We start from the raw sequence: 12,183 nt of genomic DNA on the forward strand, positions 1-12,183 counted from the left end.
CTCATCTACTTCAGTTGGCTACTGGAATGGCTAATAGTGGGTGTGATACTGACTTTTCTAGGTGGCATTAGTTATGCACCATATTTATCATTTTTAATTACAAACTGGCACGTTATTTTTAAAATCCTCGAGTTTAAGCTGACCCTAGAGTTTAGTATATGATTATTTGAAAGGAAAACTATCGGCCTAGATTTGAATAAGTGAATAAGTGAAGAAGCAGTGCCCATCGCATTATTGGTTCAATGGTCGATTGTGCGGTGTTCAGTCGAACAATCATGGTTGGCATGCCGATTTTGTCGGTGCTGTCGACAAGAAAGCCCGTTGCGCTATACAACTCGCGCCCGTTGGTTGCGTCATTGTCGGCCTATTATGAACAAATGGTCTCAGTGACACATTGCTGAATAGCCAGCCAATCGTTGGCGTCAGCGTCTTTTCGGTTTCGGTGGTCTCGTATTAACCCTGTGTTACCGCATCTTAAATGGATGCGTGATGTCTGGTACATGCTGCTACTACCAGCAAGGGAGGGCCTACACTGCAAGAAGCCTTTGTCAGCAACGTGTTGTCTTTCAAGTGTCGCCCAACTTTAACGCAAGGGTTTTTTGCTAAATTTCCTACCCACCAATGAAAGACGGCAACTACGTGGTTCATTGTGCAGTCTGGATGAAGCCCTGGCCGCTTTCTGTTTTGAAGTGAAGTTTCAGTCTTATGCTACGCTTGTTTTCAGCACAGCACCGACACAGAGCTACCAGTGGAGTTTGAACATGGTACACGGCATGAGTGTTTGGTGCTGTGCACATCTGTGCACTTCTTTTTGTTTCGGGGGTCTTGTCCCCGATATCTGGCCACACGGCTGCATGCACGTCCCTTCCAAAACGTTTTGCGACTAATCCGCTAGCGCAGGGCGCATGCGCTGTCGCTTCGTGAAAATGGCCGATTGAAGTAGGTAAAATTGGCGATTTGCTTCCTTATGTATAACTTGCGTTGTTTTGAAATTCCACCTCTTTATGCATATAAGTAAAGTCACCGATCGCTTTTTCTTTCGTTGAAAGGGGCCGCAGAATTTTCCAAATTATCCGGGAATTGAAAAAAGTAAATTTGAATCAGAAAACAATTAGTTTTTGAAGAATTTGGGAGTAGGTGATGAATGATATGGTTTCATGCGACATCGTTAATATCTTCCCATAGGCAGTACGAATTAAGCAAAGCCAGCCACGCTTTCGCGTGCACTTCGCCCGCGCGGCTAATAGTGTCACCCGCACTAAAAAGACACTATCAAGAAAAGTGCCCGCTGTGGAGAGTGAATGCTTGGTCTGCCTCTCGCTCCAACAGGTCACTGAAACTTGAGATTACACAACCTTCAATACTAAACTTGTGGGAAGACAGCTTAGATGATGCCACGCTATCTTGGCATGCCCACTTTTTGGACACGCCACAGCTGTACCTCTAAAGCAAGGTGCCCAGATGCGTATGTGCTCAGCTGTGCTTACAGCCATGTGCAGCCAAGACTGAGACGTGCGCCAGCGTTTGCAAGCAGCCGCTTGTAATTCAATTATTTGACCATCTGCATTCACGGAAGTTTACATTTCTTGTCTCGGCATTCCTTATCTGCATAAGTGAAATCGCATACAACAGCGAAATTGAATAGAAACATGCTTCGTTATACTGAGGTTCTCGTTACATGGTGTTCTATGAACAAGAGGTTATGAAAAGTTAAATACTTCCTTATATCGAGAATTTAGTTATACTGAAGTGCGTTATATCAAGGTTTAACTGTAACGCGGTTGGTTGGTTTTGTTTTATGTTGGTGCTATAGTCCTTCTGTCAGTGTAATACTAAATGCAGTACAGTCATGAATGTCCACCAGCTAGTGCTGTTCATTCCTTTACTAAATGTCTGAATTGTAGATGTAAGCACAGAGAAGTTCTAACAGTTTATAGCAGTCCTTTTATTAAATATGCAGAACTTGCCCACACAGTCAGTGCTATTATAATCACTGGTTGTTTCCACAAAAGTTGTACAAGTGATCATTTTCAATTAAACAAGTGAGTTTGTAGAACTGATGCTTGAAAGTATGTATTTGGGGTAGAGACCATGTTAGTGAAGCATGTTTTCTGTCTTGTGTAATTCTATAGCCCATAGTTTGAGGTTGCTTTTACCTTCTGCAGGTTGAGTCCCCAACAAGACAGCCGAGGGCGCAGGCTTCTGTGCCTGCTGCTGCTGCTGCTAACGAGTTTGTTGAGTTGCAGCTCCGATCCCTGTCGCTGCATCAGGAGCTGGTGATGAGTCACCTGCGTCAGGTGCAGGAGGCCAACCAGAATGTGCTGAGGGAGCTGCGCGAAAGCCACCAGTCTGTCCTGGCCGAAGTCAGGCAGCAGCAGGCTGCCCTGGAGCAGCTCTCGGTTAGTGTACCATTTCAAGAAATGTATGCTTAACGGGACACTAAAGGCAAATATTAAGTCAAGCTGAACTGATAGACGAGGGTGGTGATATGGGCCTATTGGTCGGTCATCATTGAAAGGCATCTGTATAGCACAACAAAACAAAGACACGAGAACAAATGAAGACGAAGACTAGTGTTAAGTATCAACAACGAAAATTTTACTTCCGGGATTGGTCATACTGAATACCCTCAAACATCCACGTGCACACTATATCTACCATGAGGATGCACTTACGTACATGACTGTATGAGAGCAATGTAAAACTGATACAACAGGATAACACAAGAAAACCTAAATTGCATATGGAAAATGCAGTTCAGCCTCTATGCCATGCACAAATAATCCAACTCTCTCGTGGACAATGACAGTGACGGTTTGCTGATGCATTGGTCAGTGGCCAAGAGGATCTGTTCCATTTCTATTATTAGTCTTACACACTCGCGCTTATCCCTATCTATAATTGTGGCGTCTTCCAGAAGTGGGCGACATGGCCGACATGGACACATAATATTACAATGGAAAGCAAAAAACCCGCCACCTGATACACTGTGACACTGAGAAGAGTGCACAGAAATAAGTGGCACTGCCACGTACCCCATAGAATAAGTGTATAAGAGAGTCTGAAATTTCAAACGCAAAAAACCGTCGCTGTCTGATTTTTGGGACCTTTTACCATGATTGCAGGTCCGAAAATGCATTAATCGAAGCCACCACCGCCACCATTTCGATTATCTCGCCACCTCGAACCAGCGCTTTTGCACACAGATCTTCTGGCAGCCGTTGCAATGACCGCGGCCCCGCTAGGTCATGCTATTTTGACATTCGCCACATTTAGCAATTGCGGCAACTCCGCCTTTGTAATCCTTGCCAATGGTTTGAAGCTCGGAATGCACTGCACTTTCCCTAATGCAGGATCCTGAAACTTAGTTTCGCCTCACTACAGCAAAGTTATGCGGTAAAGCGTATGTGTTATATTGCGGTGAAGCATACCAAGAGTGATAAGGAGCAATTGTCACTGGACACAGTATGTATTACTTATTTATACACGCATGCACCCGGCATCTCCTGTCACAATACGAGCACCGATATGCATAATAAGTGTACTGGCAGGCCTTCAGGTGTATTTCAGACGTGCCTGTGGTGATCTGAGCCCTTGGGGGCAGTAAAAAGCATGCATTCGTTTTTTTTCCCCCAAACATTTTCGCGGTTCCTAGGGAGTCCTAAAAATTTGACATTGACTGTGCCTTTAAATGGCTTGTCAAGTGTTAGTCGCATTAAAATAGTAAAAAATCTTCACTTGTTTTCTGCGGCAGTTTCTAGTTTACAACCGTCATGTCTATTGCGTCCAGCCGCTGCGAAAGTCGCAGTTAACTTGCAAGTTAACTATGTGCACCTTTTTAACCCTTTAACTACAGAGCTTGAGCTGTACTCATCCTAACTGTTTCTGCTAATATCTCCAAATAGTGAGCTATACTCATCCAGGTCACAGCTTCTGCTTTGCTTGCCAAAGCCATGCCATGCTCGTAAACTTGCTTCGATTCGTGCATTTGAGATTTTTTGGCTCTTAGGTATTTTAGATTCCGTTTGTTATAAACTTATCACCTCTCATATAATTACGTTCAAACATTGCATGTATACTGAGGGAAAGTCTTTCTGGTCGCACATTTTTCACTGATATTTTGCGTCACTGTAATTGATAAACTGGGCATGTTTTTCAAATCCATGTGTAATGATCAATAATTTTGTAACGAGCAGTAATTTGTAGGAATAAAGAAGAGAGGATTGGTTAATTTTTTGCATTTCTTTAAAAAATAACTTGAAGAGTTGAAAGGTTCATGCATTTACTCAGTTTTCACATAGTGCATTAATAGAAATAGTGGAATTGGCTACTGCCACATTGGGAATAATAGAGCTAGTAATTTTGCAGATGCTTGACAGGCACCACCTTATTAAAAGCTGAGTGTCTCCCTGCAGGCATACAGTTGAAACGAGCATTCAGAGTCCAATGCCTACAGCCCTGCCTGAGCACTTAGAGAGTGGAGCAGTCTTAACTTTTCAGGTTCCCTTTTATTCATATTCATAAAAGTCTAGGGTATTTACAGTAAAACCTGGTTAATTTGGATTTCACAATACCTAAAATATGCCTGAATTACTTGTATGTTGAATTAATGAGCGTGTCAAGAGAAAAATAAACAAATGCTTACTACATCATCAGCCTTTTTTATGTCCACTGCAGGACGAAGGCCTCTCCCTGCGATCTCCAATTACCCCTGTCCTGCGCCAACCAATTCCAACTAGTGCCCGCGAATTCCCTAATTTCATAGCCCAACCTCGTCTTCTGCCGTCCTCGACTGCACTTCCCTTCTCTTCGTACCGATTCTGTAACCCTAATGGTCCAACGGTTATCTAACTGGCGCATTGCATGACCTGCCCAGTACCATTTTTTTCTCTTAATGTCAATTAGAATATCGTCTATACCCATTTACTATCTGATCCAAACTGCTTTCTTTCTGTCTCCTTAATGTTATGCCTAGCAATCTTCGTTCCATAACTCTTTGCGCAGTCCTTAACTTATTCTCAAGCTTCTTTGTCAGTCTCGCAAGTCTCTGCCCCATATGTCAGCACTGGTAAAATGCACTGATTGTACACCTTCCTTTTCGATGATAATGGTAAGCTTCCAGTCAGGAGCTGACAATGTCTGCCATATGCGATCCAATCCATTTTTATTCTTCTATGAATTTCCTTCTCATGATCAGGGTTTCCTGTGATCAATTAATCTAGGTAAATGTACTCCTTTACAGACTCTAGGGGTGGGCTGGCGAACCTGAACTCTTGTTCTTTTGCCCGGCTATTCTTCGTTACCTTTGTCTTCTGCATAGTAATATTCCACCCCACACTTACGCTCTCTCTATTAAGGTTCTCAGTCATTCGTTGTAACTCGTCTGCATTGTTGCTGAATAGAACAATGTCATTAGCAAACCAAAGATTGCTGAGATATTCGCCGATGATCCTTACTCCTAACCCTTCTCAGTTTAATAGCTTGAATACTTCTTCCAAGCACGTAGTGAATAGCACTGAGGAGATTGTCTCTCCATCTCTGACCCCTTTCTTTGTAGGTATCTTCCTACTTTTCCTGTGTAGAATTAAGGTGGCTGTGATAATTTCTATAGATATTTTCCAAGGTATTTATGTATTCCTTCATTATGTAATGCCTCTGTTACTGCTGGTATCTATACTGAATCAAATGCCTTTTTGTAATCTATGAAAGCTATATAGAAAGGTTTATTGTACTCTGCAGATTTCTCCATTACGTGATTAATGACATGCATGTGATCCATTGTAGAGTATCCCTTCCTGAAGGCAGCCTGTTCCCTTGGTTGACTGAAGTCTAGTATTGCCCTTATCCTATTTGAGATTATTTGGGTGAATACTTTATATAATACTGGGAGTAAGCTAATGGGCCTATAGTTTTTCAATTCTTTAACGTCTCCCTTTTTCTAGATTAGTATAGTGTTTGCATTCTTCCAGTTTTCTGGGACCCTTGCAGTTGATAGACACTTCGTATACAGAGCTGCCAGTTTTCCAAGTATTATGTCTCCTCCGTCTTTGATTAAATCGACTGTTATTCCATCTTCTCCTGCTGCTCTTCCCCCTTTCATGTCTCGCAAGGCCCTTCTGACCTCATCGCCAGTTATAGGAGGAGTTTCTGTATGCTGCTCATTACTGCTTCAATAAGCAATCTTTTTTTTTTTTTTTTTTTTTTTTTTTACAGAAGCAGTGCAGAATGGGCATTTCCCATCATCTCGTGATTAGTGCTTGTTGTGGCAAAGGCTTTGCGACTTCTTTTGCAGCATGGCTAAAATAATGGAAATTTACTGTAATTTAGGGACTTCAGTTTATACGTTTTTTCAGTTAGTATGCTTTTTCTTGCATTCTTCTTTTCCGAAACATATGAGTGAGGTTCTACAGTGCATGTACGTTTGTCACTGCTCCAAAAGTGCATATAGTGTCAAATCTGCTTTCTTCCTGCGCCAAGGTCTGAGCTAAAAGGTCAAGTGGCTTTTCCGCCACTGTCACCCTTGATAATCTAAGTTATTGAAGTCACTTTTGCCTGTCTCTAGTGTCTTGGTCAGTGCCTGGAAATGGGGAAAATGTGAATTTCCACTCTAGCATATCTTTTTCATAGAAATCTGTGTTCTACAACTTTAATTGTTCCCAGTGGACTGAAAAACTGCTGCTGTAAAATATTTTTACTGTGTGATTGTACATCGTCACATTATTTCTATGTACATGCATCAATAGAGCATTGGTTTCTTCTTCATGCAGAAAAAGGTTGATGACATTGCCACAAAGGCAGCAACTGCGGCCACTGTATCACGTGCACAGCGGCAGCGGGAGGAGCCGGAGTATGTGGACGAGTACTCAACTGCCTATGAAGGCGACTACGACCCATACACAGATTACTCGCACTTGGAGGCTGCAGCTGCCAGTGCAGGAGCTCCTCCGATGGTAGCGGCAGGGCCGCCCCACTCTGTGCCTCCACCACCGCCGCCACCACTGGGGTACCCACCGCCATTCCGGGGTGCCACCTATGCGGGCTACCCTCCACCACCACACCTGGGCTATTCGCTGGCCCCGCCCCCACCTCTGGGGCGGCCCTTGCCTCCACCTTTGGCACCTCCCCAGCCATTTTACTCGCCACAAGTGGCTGCGGCGGCTGCCACTGTACCAGCCCCTGGTCTCTGCTTGGCTGAGGGACAGGTGAGGGCGACCTGTTTAGTCGTGTGCCTGTATACTACGGGTCTGGTCCGCCTCTACATGCACAGGCCTCAGTATATTCATAGGCCCTTGGCCTTTTCCGAAACTTTGTTTCTTCAAAATACTCCTATTAAGGGGGGACGCGGGGATCAACTCTGGAAAAACTACCCAAAAATCACTTTTTAGAAAGTTGCAGATTTCGAATCTTTGACCCCTTTTCTATAAGTTTTCCAAGTATTTCCGCTGAAAACGACTGCTAAGTGCCATAAATAAATATATACATAAGGCAATACAGCGAAAATTTCGTGAAAATCGGTGGAAAAGTCGCGGTTTTCGAGCGTCCCTAGCTCCGGAACGGCAGTATGCGGCGCGGCCATGCTGGTACCGTTGAAAAGCGCGCCTCTTCGCCTTTTGACTCCTCTCTTTCATTTCCTGATAGAGAGAAGAGCAAGCATAAAAAAGCAAAAAGTCTGAAGGTCGCGGAGCTGCTTGTCGCGGCCGCCGATTGGCTTGCTCCGTCACGTGCGTTCTATGAGCCGCCGCATTGGCCGGGTCTGGAAGCGAGCTGCTGCGGCGTCTGCTTCTCCCGTTTCTTCGCGCGCTGGCTGCTGCCCCTTTGTTTACGTGTTGGATATTCGAGGTGCGCCGCCGCTTCATCGCTTTATTCGGATTTTAGTTTTCTATTTCATTTTGTGGTTTCGAGCATGACTTGGCGGACGTGGACGACGAAATGCGCGACCAAGCACCGCTTCGGCAGCCGCAAGCGCACGCCGCCGAACATCCGAAGGATAAGTAGTCCTAGCAGAGTTGCGTCAGTGCGCAAGCTTAGACTGTCGACGCATTGCCGGGCAATTCGCAGGCTGTTGCAGCCTTGAGTTCCAGTGGTGATGATACCGAACTAATAACCGCCTTTTCCGATGCTTCCGGGCCTGCAACGCCCTGTAAATGCTCCGCGACGTACCCCGATTGTGCCACCGCCGTCACCGAGATAAACGACGAAAGTGCGGTCCAAGCGCGAGCGTCTGCGGCCGTGAAGACGAACCGTGCATCAGCAACGGTCGCACCATGCAGTCGAATCTTGAGTCACAATTCATCTTGTCGGAGGTGTTGAATATGACCGCCGCCACTGTCCGCGCGTCACTTGGTTCTGTGCCGGCAACCGAACGGAAGATAGGGTTTACGGCTGGAGGAGCATGCTCGGTGGCGACGGACTCAAGCGAGTCGAGCAGCTGAGAAAGATGCCTTGCGCAAGAAGAGGGCACAAAAAGCACATGAAAGCAAGCATAAAAGATCCAAGAAGCCACGAGATCAACCTGACACCTGTACCTACAAGGCCGGTAGTTTCTAGTCGAATAAACATGGCCCAAAACTTCAAACACCTTTTTCTCAAAACTTTTTTCTACCACCAAGGTCAACTTGCAAAGCCAATATCTCAGCCACCGTTATGAATATTTTTACACCGTTTGTTTTGTTACACTCATTGTGCACCACTGCACACAGTGACATGTGTTTTCAAAATAGTTGCTTCAATAATTTGTTATCTTTTGTTTTCACAGTCGAGATTTTCATGCAACTGAAGTAGCTGCAAAAGAATGAAAATATAAAAAAATTCTGTTAGGCAAAAAAAATTACAGGAATGTCACTGTGTGGAGGATACATATAGGAGTGCTATCAATGTTTGTTTGAACTCCTAGCACCAATATACAGGTGTGCAGGCATTTTGCAAAAATGAAAGCAGAACAATTTTGTAAACAAAAAAGTACTTCAGATATTGCAGCCATATTTTCACCATATTTTCACAGTTTTGTTTATGTGATATTATTAACATCTGTGCAAAATTTAATCAAAATCGGATGGTAAATAAAAAAGTTAGCTTTGATCCCCATATCCCCCCTTAAGAACAATCTGGGCTGAATTTTCAGATGTAAAGAACAGTGTGAGAAGATTTCGTTGCGCTCACATAAAGCAAATGGTAAAACTAATACAAGAAGTAATGCTTACTACGAATCGTGACTTCAGATAGCCATTCAAGGACGAGACATAAAAATGCCTAAGGTACAGTAAAAGTCATTAATACGTAGTTAGCGAGAGCAGGGATCAGGTATGCACTAAACGATGTCCTAATTTACCCTTTTAGAGTCAATGACGTACTGTACTTACACGATTGTAAGGCGACCTCTTTCTTTAAATTTGAAAATCTTAAGTGGGGGGTCAACTAACAATCAAAACCAAAACCTGGCATCCAAAAAAAAAAAAAAAACGAGACCGCTGGGATATCAGGGGAGCTACAACGTAGTTCCAATTTCATGTTTGCTCTGCAGCCCCACCTGTAGCTTTCCGCTATCCCGTGCATTTGTTCACTTTTCGGAAAGGTCTTTCAACATTTTTGAGAGTTTTACAGTGCACACAGCACACATGTGGGGGTGTCGATAGTTCGTGGAAGTGCCACTGTTCCATTTGCGGCGGCACCCCCAGAACGGCCGCGCTTGCGGAGAGTGTTGATAGTTCATGGAAGAGCAGACACCGCTTGCGGCTCGCGTGTTTCTCTTTCCCTGTAGCTCTTTAGCGTCTTTAGTTTCATGCGTTCGATTTGACTGCCGGCCACGTGCTACTTTTGTGCTTCCTCAGTCGTCATGAGTGCTCCAGGTCCACTAAACATTCGGCGCTCGTTCACAGTGGTGTTGACGAGGGCTGCCATCCTTTGCGCTGAAGAAAGAAATAATTGCGTAGCGGGCCGCAAGTTTGATGTTTCCTAATGGGTGGTGCGAGAGTGGCGACGGCAGCGAAGCAAAATTTTCACCTGTGACGGCAAGCGAAGAGGTTTCCACGGGCCGAAGTCTGGACGCTTTCCGGAGCTGAAGGCCCAGCTTGTGGCATACGTCGCCGAAATGCGTGAATAGACCCTGCCAGTGACGTGCGACATGGTCATGAGACAAGCTTGGGTCTTCGCCTTTTAAGGACCTGCTCCGCCATGAGTATGTGTCGCTGGCGGCAGAAGGTAGTGAACTTACGCCAACTGGGCATGTCAAAAGAGCCTCCCTTAGAGCTCTGTGTGGTTGGATGCTTTCGGCGTGGGCATGTGTATGTATGCAAATGAGGAATTTCGCTGGATGGCGACGTGCTTCGGGACCGTAGCAGTAATGACGATGGCAGCACTAGTGAGTAGTAGTAGTCGGTGACCATGCCAGCTACTAATAAATTTTCGTTATGGAATGCGCCTGCAGGTATGCTTTTTTTTTTTCCCCCTGTCACACGCGATATGGGGGAGTCGACTTACAGTCGTGTAAATACGGTAAATATACGGCACCGCGAACAAGTTCAAAATAATCGCTGCCGTATATTTATGGCGCCATTTGTATGTTTAAAAAGCGCACCAATTTCCTAACTTTTTCTTTTCTGTCATGTGCTGCCACTGTGTGGGAATACAAGGAATTTTTTTCGCGCACCTCCATCTCTCTTTTTTCGTTGCATGGTTTTAGAACTAGTTTGCTTCCGCGCGTCTATATACTACCGCTCGCACATTGGCGTGCAGGCGGGCGGCAGTTTGGGTTTTGTTCCGCGCGCGGTTTCGGCTTCTTGTGCTTGCAAAACTGATGGCTATCTCGTTACTAATTGCTCAAAGGGCGACTGCTTGTTTCCCACTCGTTTAGTGCTCACAGGGGTGCGCATAGGAAGGATGCTGCCATGCATGCGTTTGTCAGTAGTGGCGGTGACTGCAGTACGGGAAATTTCCAGCAAATTTGAATAATGTGGGATTGCATTTCAGCGTCATTTTGTTGTCACGAAATATGAAGTGCATTTAATCCTATGGGTGTTTGCCAAAAATATTAATATATATTGTCCTGAGAATTTCATTGTCACGGGATTTATGTATTGTGGGTACCGACTGCAACTCTTTAAAATGGCTGACGCATGTGTCATGTCACATAACACGAGCTAGAGTACGCGTGCATGCACTGTTTCCATTCAGCCACAGTCTGCGTTACAAGCGGGAGCCTCTTAGTTTGTGGGGATCTCATATCTTACAGAAGTACCGATACCTGTTGGTCCAAGCTTAGTGAGCCTTGGGGCTGCACCAGCCTTCGCCTTGCATAATCTAGCGCTCCGCTGCATATATGCTCTTAGCCTGCAAAAAGGCGCCGAGCGCTGTGCTGCAAGAAACGCAGTATTGCTCCAAGGTAAAGAAAAATGGCTTACTTGTTTTCGGCGACACCCAACAATTCAGGACACATAGTCCCTAGGCAGTGTGGCAATGAAAGAGGCTCTCACCAGGTGCAAAAATAGAGAAAATGGTGCCACTAGCACATTGCAGTTGAAGGATGGCTCTCCACGGCTACGCTGCTTACTCTCACGCTGACCATTGAGCATACTCGTAAGAGTTAGGGTAATTTGCCCTCTGGCAAGTGCAGCTCGGTGTTGTACGACCATGCGTGAACACTAGGCACCGCTCATTGGCTTTGTGTTCGAAAAAACAGCAGCACAAGGTACGAGCTCGCCATAGGTGCAAAACACCGAGGACGAGCTCAAGTTCAAGTGATGCCTAAACAAAGGGGCCAACAGATGACAGGAAAGACATGTGCATACCGTGTGCAGTCCAGGAGAAGGCTCCCTCATGCTTGCTCCCCTGGTCATGTAGCCGCCACGGTTTCAGCATCCAAATTTTCAAATGCCATTATACTTGGGCTACATGAGGCTCAATCACGGTCAAAAGTGCGGGGCCCATGGCTCCGGGCGCAGGAGCGGCTGTAGGGTCACACTGCAGCGCTGCTATCTCCGTCGGGCACCTGCTTTGAGGGTGCACCGAGTGGCGCCAATCTTTGCCTTGACTTTTGTTCGCCCATGTCACGCGCTTGATCAATTTCAAGTGTAGCGTTCGGCTGTTTCGCAGCTGTTGCTCAGTGCAGAGGAGGGCGCTTCCATTTTGCTTCGTTTGCCCTGCTCCTGTAGTTCTTGGCACGGCGGCGGCAGATGGCTTCCGTGCATG

At 45.5% G+C, this 12,183-nt stretch overlaps 1 protein-coding gene across 2 annotated transcripts in view; it reads left to right on the forward strand.

Annotated features, from left to right (window-relative positions):
• Nucleotides 1-12,183, forward strand: part of LOC142572214 (E3 SUMO-protein ligase RanBP2-like) — a 163,568-nt gene that overhangs the window by 80,994 nt on the left and 70,391 nt on the right. For both annotated transcript variants that reach the window (XM_075681165.1, XM_075681166.1), the window contains 2 exons: nt 2,166-2,399; nt 6,768-7,202. In XM_075681165.1, the coding sequence (XP_075537280.1) occupies nt 2,166-2,399; nt 6,768-7,202 (669 nt within the window). The remainder of the gene's footprint in view (nt 1-2,165; nt 2,400-6,767; nt 7,203-12,183) is intronic.

Source organism: Dermacentor variabilis, chromosome 2 (assembly GCF_050947875.1).
Source record: "Dermacentor variabilis isolate Ectoservices chromosome 2, ASM5094787v1, whole genome shotgun sequence".
Taxonomy (NCBI): domain Eukaryota; kingdom Metazoa; phylum Arthropoda; class Arachnida; order Ixodida; family Ixodidae; genus Dermacentor; species Dermacentor variabilis.